General features: G+C 46.7%; 1 protein-coding gene across 4 annotated transcripts in view; it reads left to right on the forward strand.

The window, feature by feature from the left end:
• Positions 1-10,405, forward strand: part of LOC105911673 (protein diaphanous homolog 3) — a 250,044-nt gene extending 239,639 nt beyond the window's left edge. For all 4 annotated transcript variants that reach the window (XM_031558192.2, XM_042702906.1, XM_031558194.2 and 1 more), the window contains one exon: positions 8,577-10,405. In XM_031558192.2, coding sequence (XP_031414052.1) covers positions 8,577-8,857 — 281 coding nt within the window. In that variant the 3' untranslated portion in view covers positions 8,858-10,405. The remainder of the gene's footprint in view (positions 1-8,576) is intronic.
• The last annotated feature ends 4,969 nt before the right edge of the window (positions 10,406-15,374 follow it).

The following is a 15,374-nucleotide window of genomic DNA, read 5'->3' on the forward strand; positions in this document are numbered from 1 at the left end:
GATTGAACTCGGGTGTTCACGTTTATCAGTTTGCTTGTCAGCACACCCCAAAACATACAGGCTAATGTCCCCTATTTCTCACCCTAATGCTTTTCAATGGGATTTGTGAGTGAGAGAGAGTCTCTGTGAATACTAATATAGTCTGAGGAAGTACAGAACCCCATGACCTTCCGTCTTCTCCTCAAGATCTGGTTTTCCCAGCTTCTCTTGTCTCTTTCTTCTTGTCAGTCAAACACGTTTTGCAGGCAACGAAACATAAAGATAATGGAGATCAAACCCCCCCCCCCCCCCCCCTCCCTTGTGTGGTGAGGACAAGAAGAAGACAGAGCTCTACTGAAAGCCCATGCTGTGCCGCCATGTAGCCCAGATTTGGGGATGCAGACGGACAGACGGAGGGGTTCAGTGAGTAAGGACATAGCCATGCTGAGAGCCACAGAAATAGATGGATAGCTGAAGAGAGAGGTGGACCCGCCAGTTCAACACGGGGTGCGCCGTTGACATGCTCAGACCATTACCTCGCGTGTAAATGCGATTAGAGTCTAACATGGGTGAGAGTGTGTGCGCGCGCGCCGTGTGTGTGTGTGTGTGCCTGTGTGTGCCTGTGTGTGTGTGTGTCTGTGTGTGTGTGTGTGTGTGTGTGTGTGTGTGTGTGTGTGTGTGTGTGTGCCTGTGTGACTGAGGGGTGGCCATCTGCACCCCCATCAGAGCCAGGGTCATCGCGGCAGCGACATGCCGTTGATGGAGGCGCCAACGCAGGGCCGACCTGCCTGATTAACTCGCCATCAGTGCTAATCACTCACTCCCAGTCGCCCTGCTCCCACCCAGCACAGTACAGGGAGAGGTGGGGAGAGAGGAGGAGGGGGAATGAGAGCAGGCTCTGAAATACAGCAGAGGGTTGGAGAGAATCGATTACTGTCCTGTTCCAGCCCGCAACAGGTTGAGGTGTGTGTGTGTGTGTGTGTGTGTGTGTGAGGGAGGGAGATTCAAGGGGTCACACAGACAGGCTGGTTGTGGGACACACCATCTCCTTCTCTATGTCCTTATAATCATTTCTCTCTCTTTCTGTCTCTCTATCCCCCTCTCTCTCTCTCACACACACATTTTCTCTGGGTTCATCCATTTGTCTCGCTCAGCCTTCTTTTTCTGTGCCATTCATCCTTTTTCTCTCTCTCTCTCCACTTTTCCCTTTCCTCTGCTTCCACTGCTTTTTACGGTGTCTTTCTCTGTGGAACTTCAAAAGAGACCTTCAGACCGGGAGCATTGTCTGTGTCTGAAGTCTCAATATCTCTTTTGCGCTGAAGGTCTGTGTCTGTCTGTGTGTCTGTGTCTGTCCTTGTGTGTGTGTGTATGTGTGTGAGGAGACTGAATTCTGCTTTTACTGTGAAGAGCTCTGTGTGTGTCTTTGTGTGTGCGTGAATGAAAATGCATTTGAAGAATCACACGTCTAATTGTGGGTGCTTGTGTTGTTAATGTGTGAGTGCTCATCTTATCTCTAGATTTAAGGGAGTTGACTCTTGTGTGTGTTTGTGGGCATGTATGTGCAGTCCACTGTTCATGTGTGAGGGTGAGAAACTCAGACCTATCATGTATCCTCCTATTGTATGTTACACACACACACACATACACATACACACACACACAGGCATTTAGCCCCAATCTATAAGTGGTACTGATGTAAAACACACACTGATTGTTTGTCTTCTCCTTTGTTTTTTTGTGGGTTTATTGCTGTTAGCCTGCAGCCTACTGTTTAGTAATTGTCAGATCCAGATGCGTAATCTAAGAGTGGGTTTAACAGTGTATCTGATTAGTGTGTTACTGTCGCTCTCCCCCCGCTCGCCTTATCTCCTAAACAAACACAATCTGATGACATCCAAAGAGGCATTAAGCTATTTTAATTTCTAATTAATTTTCAGAGGGATTAGCACTACATACTGCACTCTCTCCAGGAAGCACCTCCAATTAACACAAAATGTCTCTCTCACACACACACACACGAACACATACACACTCTCGTACACACTCTCACACCCATAGACATATACACACGCTCACATATACAGTGCAGTCCCTAACACCTTGGTAGAGAGAAAAATAAGAAAAACGTCCTTCCTTCTCGGTATCCCTCCCTCCCTCGCTCCCTCCCTCTCCATCACACACATACACAAAGAATCAGCGCAGTGAAAATCACACCCTCTCTAAATTATGCTGTTTTCCTACCAACTGCATTAGCCATTCTCTTTCTGTATTTCAGCAAAGACGTGGTGTGAGATTGATGATGAGAATACCATTTGGTCCCGGCAGAGCTGCGCCCGAACCACGCCGCGCCGGCTCTTTGATATGAATTATAATAGCACAGGCTCAGGTTTCTCTTTTCTTCGCCCCAACTCTGACACACACACACACACACACACACAGACACACACACACAGACACACACAGACACACAGACAGGAAAACAAGCCCATCCCTCAAGAGGATCTCAGCCCCTACTCACAAACTACTCTTCCTCTCCTCTTATTCTTCTTTTCCGTTCACCTCCTTCTGCTCTTTCACCATCACTCTGTCTTTCAAATCAAATCAAATTCAGTGAGATTTATTAGCATGACAAATAATTACATTTTCATCGTCAAATCTCTCTCTCTCTCTCTCTCACCTCTGTCCTGTTGTCATCATGTACACACATGTGTCATGTACCGATGGCCATCCTGGAGAACTCGTTCTCTCCTCCCATCTCTGTTTTATAGTAGTCTCAGCTACTCCCCGTTCTTAATTGTCAGTCATGGGGCGGGACAGGATGTAAGTGTACCTCCGTGTCTGTGTGAGTCATTGCTCAGATGAAACCCTTAATTACAGCTTAATTAATGTGTGTGTGTGTGTGTGTGTGAGTGTGTGTGTTTGAGCTAATGGGGCAGGTCATCTTTCTGCTAGTCCTTCAGACAGACAGTACCGGGCAACAGCCAGATCAAACAGATTTATGAGTCCTCTTCTCAATTAATCTTTCACTCCTTTTTTTCTCACGCTGTGACCCTTTCCTTTGCGTGAAGTAATGTAATTACAGTCTGATGGTCACACACACACACACACACACACACACACATGCTTGAATGCGTATGCGCACACACACACACAGTCAGATTGGTCTCTTCCTCACGCATTGTCGCATCGTTGTCGTGGAAGTGCTCTCCACCCACTCTACAGACTCTGCTCAGCCCTGCTTGGGTTCATCAGTGCACAGAACTCATCTCATCACATTACACATAGACACATACATGAGCACACCCACATAGAGATACACACACACACACGCACATACACACACACCACTCACATTCTCTCTCTACCGCTTTTTTCAAGAAGTAGGTGTGTGTGTGTGTATTAGACCAGGAATAGCTACTTACTCATAATACCAGCATGCTCCTCCTGTCTTACTTTATATCACATACTCTGAGTTTGTGGCTAAATAAACATAAATTGGCCCTTTGTACTCCCCTCCCCTCCTCTCCCTCTCCCTCTCTCTCTGGGTCAGGCAGCGGTAAGTCCCCCATAGGCCCATTCCAGCATCAGCAAGCAGGGAAGAAATCCGCCTGACAACTCAAAGGCAATCTTCCGCCACCGCCAGCCTGTGTCTGTACCATTACCATCTCACTCTCTCCGTCTCCCTCACGCGCACACACACACACACACACACACACACCTCAGATTTCAAGCACACAGCAAACTCAATGCCCTTTAGATTTCTCCGCTCCTCTCCTTCTTCCCCCCTCTCTCCGTTCCGTCTCTCTCTCTCTCTCTCTCTGCCGCGGCTCATTGTGAGGCCGGGAAGCGTGGAGAGGAGACGCAGCCTGACAGACAGAGACGGCTGGCTGAGGCGAAGCCTCTAATGTCTGCCATGAGGAACGCTCATGGTGAGAATGTCATCCCTATTAGAGATTAGACTGAAGCACAGAGGTAATATTCCAACGCCGCTGGATGTGCCAAAGCACAGGTTTTTTATCTTTGTCACACTTTGCATGTGTGCATGAGTGTGGGTGGGTGGGTGAGTGTGTGGACATGCACAGGTGTGCGTGTGTGTATGTGCGTATTGGTGAGGGTGTGCGCGTAGACATGAGTGTGTGTGTGTGTGTGTGTGTGTGTGTGTGTGTGTGTGTGTGCTGCAAAACAAGGATGGCTTCAGCCTTTGGCAGTTTGTCTGGCTTGTTAGCGTGTTCAGGCGCTGGCTGTGAGTTTCACCGTGACAGAGAGAGGAGGCTGGTTGGGTGTAGGGACCTGCCTGCCAGATCGCAAAAAAGGGGGGGGGGGGCTGAGCGACGACAGAGGAAGACATGGAAGACGAGAGCGCAAATGAGTGAGGGAGGGAGGGAGAGCGAGGACAGAAAGAGAAAGAGAAAGAGGAGTCATCTGCTGGAGCGAGTGTGAGCCAAGCACTTGGTCTGAGCGCGTCCAACTGTGCGTCTGGGCCCTGCTCTTCTGCCGGCTCCCCTGCTGCTGCCGCCGATGCCACTGTCACTGCTGCTCCGGTAAAGCAACAGGGCGGCCACTGAGCCAGAGCACTGCCAGGGAACAGAACAGGCAGATGCTACGACAAAAGGCCACAAATGGTTGAAAGAGAGACCAAGAGACCTGTGGAGAGAGAGAGACAGCGAGGGAGGGCTGTGAGCAACGCCGGCACAGGATGGATACTTCTTCACTCAGTTGGGAAGGGCCGTGGAGCCCTCCATCTTTCTTCTTCTTCTTCTTCTTCTTCGATCCCTTCCTTTCTCTCTCTGTGTTGTTCTCTGTCCTCATCTGTATCTCTGTTTGTCTGTGTGAGTAATAGTGGGCCCGGGCCCTGGGCTACTGAAAGGGGGTAATCAGCACTGGACAGGCATGTCATTAGGGGCGCCACACAGCCTGTGTTTAAACTTTCATTAAGACAGAAACGCCTGGCCCTCACACACACACACACACACACACACACACACACACACACTCTCTCTCTCACACATACACACAGTCACTCGGCCATCGAAGATCAACAGGGTTAGCCCCGAGGATTTGAACCAGAGAGAGAGAGAGAGTGAGGGAGAGAGATAGCGAGTGGGGTGAGCCACAACTTGGGCAAAGGAGTGAAAGAGAGCCGTCTGATGATGATGGCCCGACGTAGTCAGTGAGAGATGAAGAAAGCAAAAAAGTCCCTAACAGAGATAGGGACAGCCAGTCGCTTGAAAGAAAAGACCTAAGACACCTGAGCGCACAAAAGAAGGGGGGGGCAAGGAAACGAAAGACGCTGCGTGTCAGAGAGAGAGAGAGAGTAAGAGGTAGAGAGACTAATGAGCGTGGCTTTGCGCGCGGGGCAGGAGGTGTCAGGCGGTGACAAACGAGGTGCTGGCCACGGGGGGGAGCGGCGCAGTAATGAGAGTGCAGCAGAGAATGCAAACAGCGGTCGGGGGCCCGTCAGAGGCATCGCCCACTCGCCCACACACACACACACACACACTCTCACATACATCTCACTACATCAGCCCATTCTTCTCTCCTCCTCTCCTCATTTCCATGCACTCAACCACAAATGAGCTGGCTGCTAATAGAGCAGGGATGGGGTGTGAGATCTTTGTTGTGTGTGAGTGTGTGTGTGTGTGTGCGCGTGTGAGTGTGAGTGTCTGTGTGTGTGTGTGTGTGTGTGTGTGTGTGTGTGTGTGTGTGTGTGTGTGTGTGTGTGTGTGTGTGTGTGTGTGTGTGTGTGTGTGTGCGCGTGTGAGTGTCTGTGTCTGTGTGTGTGTGTGTGTGTGTGTGTGTGTGTGTGTGTGTGTGTGACTGTGTGAGTGTGTGTGTGTTTGCATATGGGTGGGTGGATGGGCAGGGGAGTGGGTGTTGCACTTTAGTTTCACAACAGGGTAGGTTCTCCAGGTTGGCGGCGGTGCAAACTATCCTCGTTAGCGCATGATCTGGATTCGCACAGACACACTGCAAAACACACTTATGCTAAAAGACAGAAGCCCTCATTATGTAAATGAGAAAAAACATACACACATGCCCGTGTTTTAGTGTGTTAACAAGTGTGTGTTTATGTGGGGGACATATTGTGAGATAAAAGAAGCCAAGTTTGTGTGTTGCATAAGACCGCTGTGAGTGCAATAGGCATATTCTAAAGACGAAAAGATGAGCTGTGTAGATGGGCTGATGTAGTGAGGTGTGTGTGTGTGTGTAGGTTTATTTGTAAGTAGTTCAGGCACACTGTCTAGGTGTGTTTGTGTAGTGTAGAACAATTCCATCAGCACAGGGGTGTGTGTTTGTGTGAGCATGCGTCCAGGGTTGGGTAATGCTAAACGGGGTAGCTGTCATGGCATCCCGCTCTGATGAGACGATAAAATGCTTGGGCCAGGGAACTTACCAGACTGTCGCCCATATCACACACACACACACACAAACACACACACACACACACACACACACACACAGAGACAGCTCAAGGTCACATGAATATGGATCTCCTGCTTGCAGTCTCTCCAGCATTCTCTCTCTCTCTCTCTCTCTCTCTCTCTCTCCCTCTCCCTTTGCTTTTACGCTGATAGAGTTTAAAGATCTGCGGAGGGGATTGTAATTCATATCGCGCGCTTTGCTGCTTCCTCTCTGTCGCCACTGAGGAGAGACGACAGGGAAGAGAAAGGAGGGAGGAGAGAGAAGAGAAGGGTAGCTGCAAGAGGAGGAAGAGGATGAAGGTGGAGGGGGTGAAGGCCGGAGTGTGGGGTTGGGGGGTTTGTGCTCAGGGAGGGAGAGAGGGAGGGGGTTGTCAGACACTGTTGGGGAGAAGTCAATCAGTAGGATCCATTTCATCACGGGACGAGTGCCTCAGTCTGCAGCCGCCGATAAGTCAAGATCGCTGTCAGTCATTACCCCTGCCCTGCAGAGAGACTTCTAGAGCGACGTGCTGTTACTGCGCGCACACAGAACAGACAAGGGAAGGGGGCGGTATAGGCAAATAGCAGAGTTGGTACCAAAGTGGCAACGATGATGATGATGACGATGATGATGTGAAAGAAGAGAGAAAGAAGTGTACTGTTGTGCTCAGGGCAGGGGCGGAGATCCCATTTCATTGTAGGGGGGGACAATACATGGTAAAATTTCGGAGAGTAATTCCGGGGGGGGGGACATGAAAAAATTGCTTTCACGAGAGCTAGCATAACTTAGCTGCTAAATACCGAATTCTCAATAACATTTACAAACAGAAATTCGAAGTCATTTTTAAATCCTCTAAATGGCATTAAATGTACTAACACAAAATATCTACTCACAGACAAATAATGTCCAAAGTTCAAGAGAACTTGATGCTCAAAATAAGTTCTAAAACAGTTCAATTTGACCTATCAATAAGCCCCGCCACCAATATTTACTGTTCCTAACTCGGACAAGTTATCCGAGCTGACTAGAGTCAATGGCAGCTATCAGTGTCAAAACGATATCCCAAGAGCCTCGAGACAACTTTTGGAGACAAAAGAACCTGATTCCGTCTAGAAGCCATCAAAAGGGCCTTCATACTGCAATGGAGGGATATGCATAACATTTAATACATAGATATATGGTGGATAACACGCTTACATTTGAGGCGAGAATTTACAGATTACACAATACAAGAGGGAGAATCCGCATCTCACGGTCATCACGATTGCAGATACATATATATCCAATACCAGCATTGTTCAGGCACCGCAGGGAAAGATTAAATGAATTTACCTTCAGTTAATTTAACTAATCTGGAGAGGCACTGAGATGTAGACCTACCTTTATTAACTAACATTAACCTGCCCCTGACAGGACAGTGTCCTAACTGTCTAGCTAGCTATCCTAACGGTGTTAATTACCGGCATGCGTGTGTTATTATCAGCAAACGTTCACGTTGTCATGTCAATCCATCATTAAACTTATGTATACTTGTGCATATCGATTGTAACTTCGTAAAAGGAGTTTAGAAAAAACTTGAACTGCGTCAGTGGGAGAGAGGAGGAAACAGTCTCACTGTCTGACCGTGTACTTGGCTAATTGACTGAAACACGGAGCTGCCGGTAGCCCCGCCCGGTGGAAACAGCATGTGAACCAAACCATTTTAAGGAATAGGGGGATCTTTGTTTTACGTTTATAATTAGCACACCTTGTGTTGTCGTGCATTTATTTCAAATTACTATATTTAAAAAAAAAAATTGTTTTGTTTCCAATGACTGTCGGGGGGGACAACTTTATGGTAGGGGGGGACACGTCCCCCCCGTGATCTCCGCCTATGGCTCAGGGTACAGTTCCATTTAATTGTTAAGGTGATCCTGTGGTTGTTATTGCGTGTCTGCTTCAGCGGCACGTCTCTCCTCCCACGCCTGCCTCTTGTCTCATTGCCATTTAGCAGATGAATCTGTCTCCTCTCCCTCTTTCTCTCTCGCACGCTCTCTCCATCTTCTGCTCTTGCTCTCACTTTCCAAAGTTGCTGAGTTCTTCATGTAATTTAATGGGTTTCTCTTATTTCTGTCTTTGTCCTTCCTCATCTTTCTCCCCTCCTCCTCTCTCTCTCTCTCTCTCTTTCTCTCTCCCTCTCTCTCTCCCTCCTGCAGAAAACATAAGGCCTGCCCTGCAGAGGTCCCGTTCGCGGCAGAACATGGTGCTGACCTCCTCCACCCGGCCCCCCGCCGCCCGGGAGCCCCATCAGGAGGCCGAGCCCCGCCGAGCAGCCCAGCGTGCCGAGAGGGAGAAGGAGAGGGAGAGGGAGCGAGAGAGGGAGCGGGAGCGGGAGAGAGAGAGGGAGAGGGAGAGCGACGCCTCGCACTCAGCCCCTCTCGCCAATGGAGGAGAGACAGACGTGGAGGCCCTGCTGGCTCGACTGAGGGCCCTGTGAGCAGGGGGGGGCTAGGGCTCATCACCTTTGACCCCCCCTTGACCTCTAACCTCCTCAGTCCCCAAGCAGTGCTTCAGTTGTTCAGGCGTGTGTGTGTGTGTGTGTGTGTGTGTGTGTGTGTGTGTGTGTGTGTGTGTGTGTGTTTAGGGGGTGTCTTTCTGGTGGTCTTTCTCCTGTCTCCTTTTCTCATGTGGTAACACCTCCCTAAACCGTCCATGTCTTAGCCCTAGTGTGAGCTGTGAGACACAGGAGCAGTCCCAGTACTCAACCCCTATTCTAAAGACAATCCCAGAGGTTAACCACTGCCGGCTTCTTAGGCGGCACGTGTTCGCCGTACGAGAGGAAAATTGATCTCATTCCATAAAGCCTGTGTGTAAATGCAACATGATGGCCCGTGCGTGTCATAAACACACACTGGCGATGAAGGGAAGGATCTCGCACCTGATAGACTAATGGCGTCTCAGTCGTGTTTATGAGAGTGCCTCCCCTATTCAGCTTTTTATGGTGATGTGGAGGGCAGCGGGCTTACGGAAACAGGTCCCAGGAGATGCTGTGCATTGTCATTCCAGCGTCATTCCAATGATTGTAAATGACTGGCCCTCTCAGTGCATTCAGCAGTGCAGGTCATAAACACACACACACACACACACACACACACACACACACACACACAAACACACACACAGGATACACACATGTGAGGATCCTCGGTGATGAAGGGAATGTACACAAGCAGCGCTGAAATATATGTCATCTGTTTGGCCATCCACTCCTGCCTATTCAAGCAGTCCAGCATGGAGAGTCTTAGTGAGGGCGGTGGGGGTCCACACTCTAGTGTGCATTCTGTGGCACAGTAACAAAGCACTTCTAATCCCAACCTCTAAACACACTTAAGATCTTCCCTTTCAGTATATAAAGAGATATATGCCTAATCATACATTAAGAGTGTTTTTGTATAACCAAAAGAAAAAGTATTTTTCCTTTCTATATTTAAAGAAAATTCTATGCAATGCTTCTTAAACCTTTCACATCTTTCAGATCTTTTTTTTATTAATTGTCTTATCTTATATCTAAATATGACTATATGCAAATAAAACGTAACATTTATGCAGAGAAAAATTCAATGTTTTCTATCTCCTGTCTGTTTCAGGCACTCCTTCTCCTATTCATATATATGTTTGTATTTTCTCTATAATGATATTTAGATCTGCTTGTCGTTGAAATGTCATCTTGCTTTGGTTTTGATATGTTCCTTGCTCTATGTGTTAGTGTGCGTGTGTGCGTGTGTGTGTGTGTGTGTGAGGGTAATTTGTGTGTGTGCTCATATGTATGTGTGCATTGGACTGTTAAATGCAATTTTTATGGGATCCCTGCATGTCTTAGCCGTGATCATGTCAAAGTTTACAGACGTGGGCACACTCCCAACATAGTGCAAGAAAAAAAAATCATGTCCAATTGCTACATCTGAATGTAATTTCACTGTTTCTGTACTTCTATACTGTATTTCTTGGCCCTAATTAAAATGTTCCTCTTTCGTACTCTTAAAAACATTGCAAATGTTTTATTGGTGAAAAATACCGTTAGACCCGAAAGGGAAATTTTGTAGACTCATTCACGGTTTTTTAAAAAAAGAAAGAAAGAAAAAGGAGAACATTTTGTCTCGTTCATGTCTGTCTTCCACCAGGCATCGGGCGCAGGGGATCACTGCTCATTTAGTCCCCCGACTCCTGGCCTTGCGTCGTGAAGGAAGCTCCAAACACCATAAGCCCGTGGCTGCCTCGTTTTCTGCCTGGCTACCAGGTGGGGGGTAGAAGGAGTTTCCCACAATCAAGTTGTTTATTGTATTATAAATAATAATTACAGTCATCGTTCGATTAGGACTGGATTCCAATTACATTAATCTGTGGGAGATCTGCTGGGCGGCCGAGCCCAGCGATCTCCCCTCAGGACCCTAACAATGGCCTCCGAAGTCATTTGCAATGAGATTATTTGTATTTCATCTGATTCCAGCCTCTGTGTGTATGCAGTACAGCGCAGAGGGCCGGTGAAAATTAAGTCTTGATTGGTGAGCCCTTTAGCGGGCCAGAGATTTTAATTGCTTTGACCATTCAAATGCAGTGTAGTTTGGACTGTTGGGAGTGCCGTAGAATACCCCTTTATTATTATTTATTTCTTCATTTATTCTCACTTCTTTGTCCAAAGGTGTGGGGGATTTTTTTTTATGTGTGTGTGTGTGTGTTTTAAATGTTCCTTTTTTGTTGTAGAGTTTCGCGAGGGTTGAATGTGTTCGGCCTCATTTAACATTCACCTCTTCCGTCATTTAATCAAGGTCCATTCATGTGGGCGCATTCTGCTCTCCCTGGCGGGTCTTTTTGGAGGGGGTGGTTAATAAGAGGTTGGATTGTTCCTCCACCACACTCACACTGCCAACGTGGGCCCCCTCACTGTGATAATGGAACACTGCCAATAGCTAAATGGAAAGTAATTAACTGCAGGTAGAAGGGCTGATGAACTTTTTTTTATATACTTTCCTTTTTTAGTTTTGTTTTGTTAAAAAGGGGGGGAAAATCCCAGCTCACTCGTGTAATGTCTTCGTGTTTTAATTAAAGCAGAGTGCAATCAATTACTGACTCAATCAGGATGATTTCTTACATACTGGTTCTACCACAGGACTACTTTAAAACGCAATCAGAGGGTTTTTTCGTTTTTTTTTTTTTTTTTTTGATGGAAATGGTGTAAATTGTGTGAAAGTACGCTTAGGGGAGTGGAGATATGGTGCAGGTAGAAATAATGCTCGGCGTCACTGAATGTATTAAAGACAAGCCTTTATACACCGATCATCCACATACTCAGACAATGTTCCTCAAAAGGTATAGAAAATGGATATCGAGACATCATTTTCCCATCGTACACTCGTGTCATGAGTGTAAACCTTTAGTAAACTTAAAAGAAAAATAATAAGAGTGAAGGTCTGTGTTACGATACCATCAACTTAAAGAAATGGCAAACATAACATAAACAAGCCAAGAGAAATGGTGACGTGAAATGTAAATATATTTAATGATAAATCAAGAATGAACTGAAGAACATGGTGGCGGTGAAAATAAAGAATAATAAAAGAGAAAACAAACCCTCACACAGTCTGCCTAGAAAACAAAGGGGAACTAAGCTGCTCCCGTTCACAAACAAAAGGACATTGGAGCGTGGTGAGTCTTCCGGGAATCTTCCTTCTACTCTAAACTGAACTAAGCCTAAAGCGTGCAAAAACCCACCACCATACACCACCAGCTCTACAATACACACAACGTAAGAGGTTAACTGTAAACTAAAACCATCCGGGTAGATCGAGTGATCAAACAACGTTTAAAACTAACAAACACGATAAACAAGAATAAGGCAGGGCGCCAGCAGAGCGCCGTGCAGCATGCCCAACGTAGGCCCGACCGGAAGCGGAGACGGGGTGTGGCTGGATGAAAGGGGGAGAGCCAGAGAGAGCGATGGAACGTAAAATGGGTGTCTTATATAGGCGAAGGCCAACCCACACAAATGTACCGCACAATACGGCTCCCCACGTGACCAGTCTGCTTATGGAAATTGGGAAGCCCTTGTATGCGGGTAAGTGACAGGGTATTCATGCCGACTAGCTGGAAATTGCATGTCCACAAGCTATTCAGATTCCAGTCCCGAGAAAAACCTAAGTATTCTAGCCAGTAGCCAGTATCATTGTTGGTTGAGTGGAAAATAATGCTAGACTACAATAATTATTGTAATTCACAGTCATATGATGTGGAGCTTGGCCAGTAAGAGTGACCTACACACTATTACAGAATGACTATACCCACATACTCAGTTTACATCTGCTGGTTATTATGCTAAACATTTGTTAATAAGGTCTGGTTTAAGGCAGCTTAATCGTTCTAATTGTAGTATTCCATAGCAAGCACAATCATCTTAAAAATGCCTTAAACTGTGTTACTTGTGTTTTGATGGGGATGTGTTTTATCCAGACCACGCTGCTCTGACAGCAAGCCCAGGGACACTAATGAAGAAAGCGCCGTTCCGCCTTCCCTTCCAGAAACCTCCACTCACCCACCCACCCACTTCACTCTCTGTCAGCAGTCCAACTGCCCCCGCCTCGGAGAGAGAGAGAGAAAGAAAGAAAGAAGGAAGACAGAACGACAGAAACTGCCTCTGTGCTTCAGAGACAGAGAGAGTGAAGGAGGCAAATTACATTCTCTGTGAAGGGCAGGGATGGAGAGAAGCTGCATAATGCATAATGTTTTTTTCCTCTCTTTCTTTTCTATACCCTTCATTTCTAATACCTTTTATACTGTTCCTTGTATAGTTATTCTTTTATTGGTCTCCTTTGCTTAGCAATCTGCTCTTACACAATAAAGCCCTAGTGCTCCAAAAATCGAACACAGTATTAATTTCTAAATGTAAACTCAATTTGAAGATAGCATATTGTTAGGTTAGCAAGGACATGTTTTACATAATTATCCAGTAATTGTGTGGAACGGAGGTTAGATTTCAGTCGGTCAAATATGTTGATTATTGTAGTTTCATATGATACTGAAGATGACTGTTACAAAAGCGCGATTTTGTAGCCCACATCAAAGGCACACAGAGTCGACTCGAAATTACATGGAAGTTGTTTAAGGTGAGGAAGGGGAGTTATTTTAGACTGGGGGTTAGGGTCTGCTCTGTGTGTGTTAAGTGTTGTCAAATGGTTGTTGTTGTCGTCGTCGTCTTGCTTTTCCATGGACAATGGTCCTCACGCACCAAGGAGACACTGAGAGCACAGCAGGTGTACAGTTTGACGGATGGCCGAAGAAGACCTCGCTGCATCCTGAAGGCAGGCCACGTCTGTGTCACTCGAACTTAATTTACGCAGACAGGGTCGCCTCGGAGAGAGAGATGAGGAAAGGAGCGGAGGGCCGGAGGAGATGAAACGAACGGCCAAGAGATGACTGGCTATTTCAGTGCCTATCCTGGAGACTCGTGCTCATCCCTGGCCGTGCCATGCGAGTGTGGTTAGGAGCGCGGTTAGGAGACCCGGGAAGCTGGACCGAGCTGAGCCGAGTCGTGACTTGGGGGTGGGGAAAGAGAGGGGACGTTTGGATGACGATGATTCAGAGCTTTTAAACGGAATGTCAGTACAAGATGATGGTAATTGGAGGTGATTATTATTCTTTAGAAATGTTTAAAATCAGTCATCCATCATTAAGTTGACTTATTTATCCACTCTTCAACCGAAATGCTAGAAAAGACCAGAACCACAATCAAAAACTAAATAGATTCCTGAAAATTATGGATTCTGGGCTGTTTTGGAGGGGGGGAAAGTTCTAAGTCTCTATTTGGAGAGGAAAAAGAAAATGTATATTGAGCTCTGTCCCAACAATTTGTGTATGCACAAGAGTGGAACAGAAGAGGAGAGCAGATTGTGAGACAGATTGCATTCTGCTGGGTTTTAATTGAACAGGGAAAGAGAAGCGACGGTAGACAAATTCTTGAAGAGTTATGTCGAATACAGGTCAGCGCGTGTTTAATTGTGTAATCACAAAAAAAGGTGTCTCTTACCTGGTGTTATTTTTCACTCTCTCAAATCAACTGACGTCTGTTGCTTTCTCTTCGTCCTGCTCTCTTCAAAGTGTAGTCCTCGATCCTGGCAAATGATTGTTGATATTTTTACTCAACAGGCAAGCAAATACACCTCTTCCTTCAGTGCCCCTGAAGCAACGTGGTTGATAGGCTAGAATAGTGTTTTGTTTGGTCCGAACTTTATTTCCCATCTACAGTCAGGACTGTGCATAGCATATTTTTCTTTGAGCATACACAAAATGAACAACTAGAGGACATTGAGCAAAAATTGGCCTAGATGAATTTGACATAACCACATTGAATTCAAATTGAGGACCTAACCTTTAAGCCTTTATATTTCTACTGGCTTACTGCTTAGAATGCTCTGGCACCAGTGAGCAGCACTAGCCTGCTGGAGTATCTCAGCAACCCCAACCCACCCCACCCTTCTCTGTGCTCGGATTTTTAAAACAAATGTTACTCTTGTACTTAATGGTTCTGAAAAAGACTTTGCTGTTCTGCTCTTTTCACCTGGACATAGTGTAGTTGGCTGCCTGAGCGCTCGTGATTTAGTTCAGCACTCTCTTTTGTTATTTTAAAGCCATCAGCTTGTAACCCATATTGTAAAGCACACTGGAGAAGTTCCTACAGTCAGCAGAAGAGGTGCTTAACGGCCCAAAGCTGCCTGGCTAAATGCTCCAGAAAGCCAAGCGGCCCGTCTCCAACACCAGCTTCCTGTGAAATCCGCTTTTCCCCCCTTGCCTCTTCTGCTATCATCCGTTCTCACTCTCCTTTTCTCTCCTTTTCTCTCCTTTTCACATGTGGCCATCGCCCATTCATCCTTCCCTCTCAGCCTCCCTCTTTCGTGTCGGCTGTCTTCATCTCTCATCTTCCCCCTCCTCCAACCACAAGTTCACTCTCTGTGACACACACACAT

Source organism: Clupea harengus, chromosome 21 (assembly GCF_900700415.2).
Source record: "Clupea harengus chromosome 21, Ch_v2.0.2, whole genome shotgun sequence".
Taxonomy (NCBI): Eukaryota; Metazoa; Chordata; class Actinopteri; order Clupeiformes; family Clupeidae; genus Clupea; species Clupea harengus.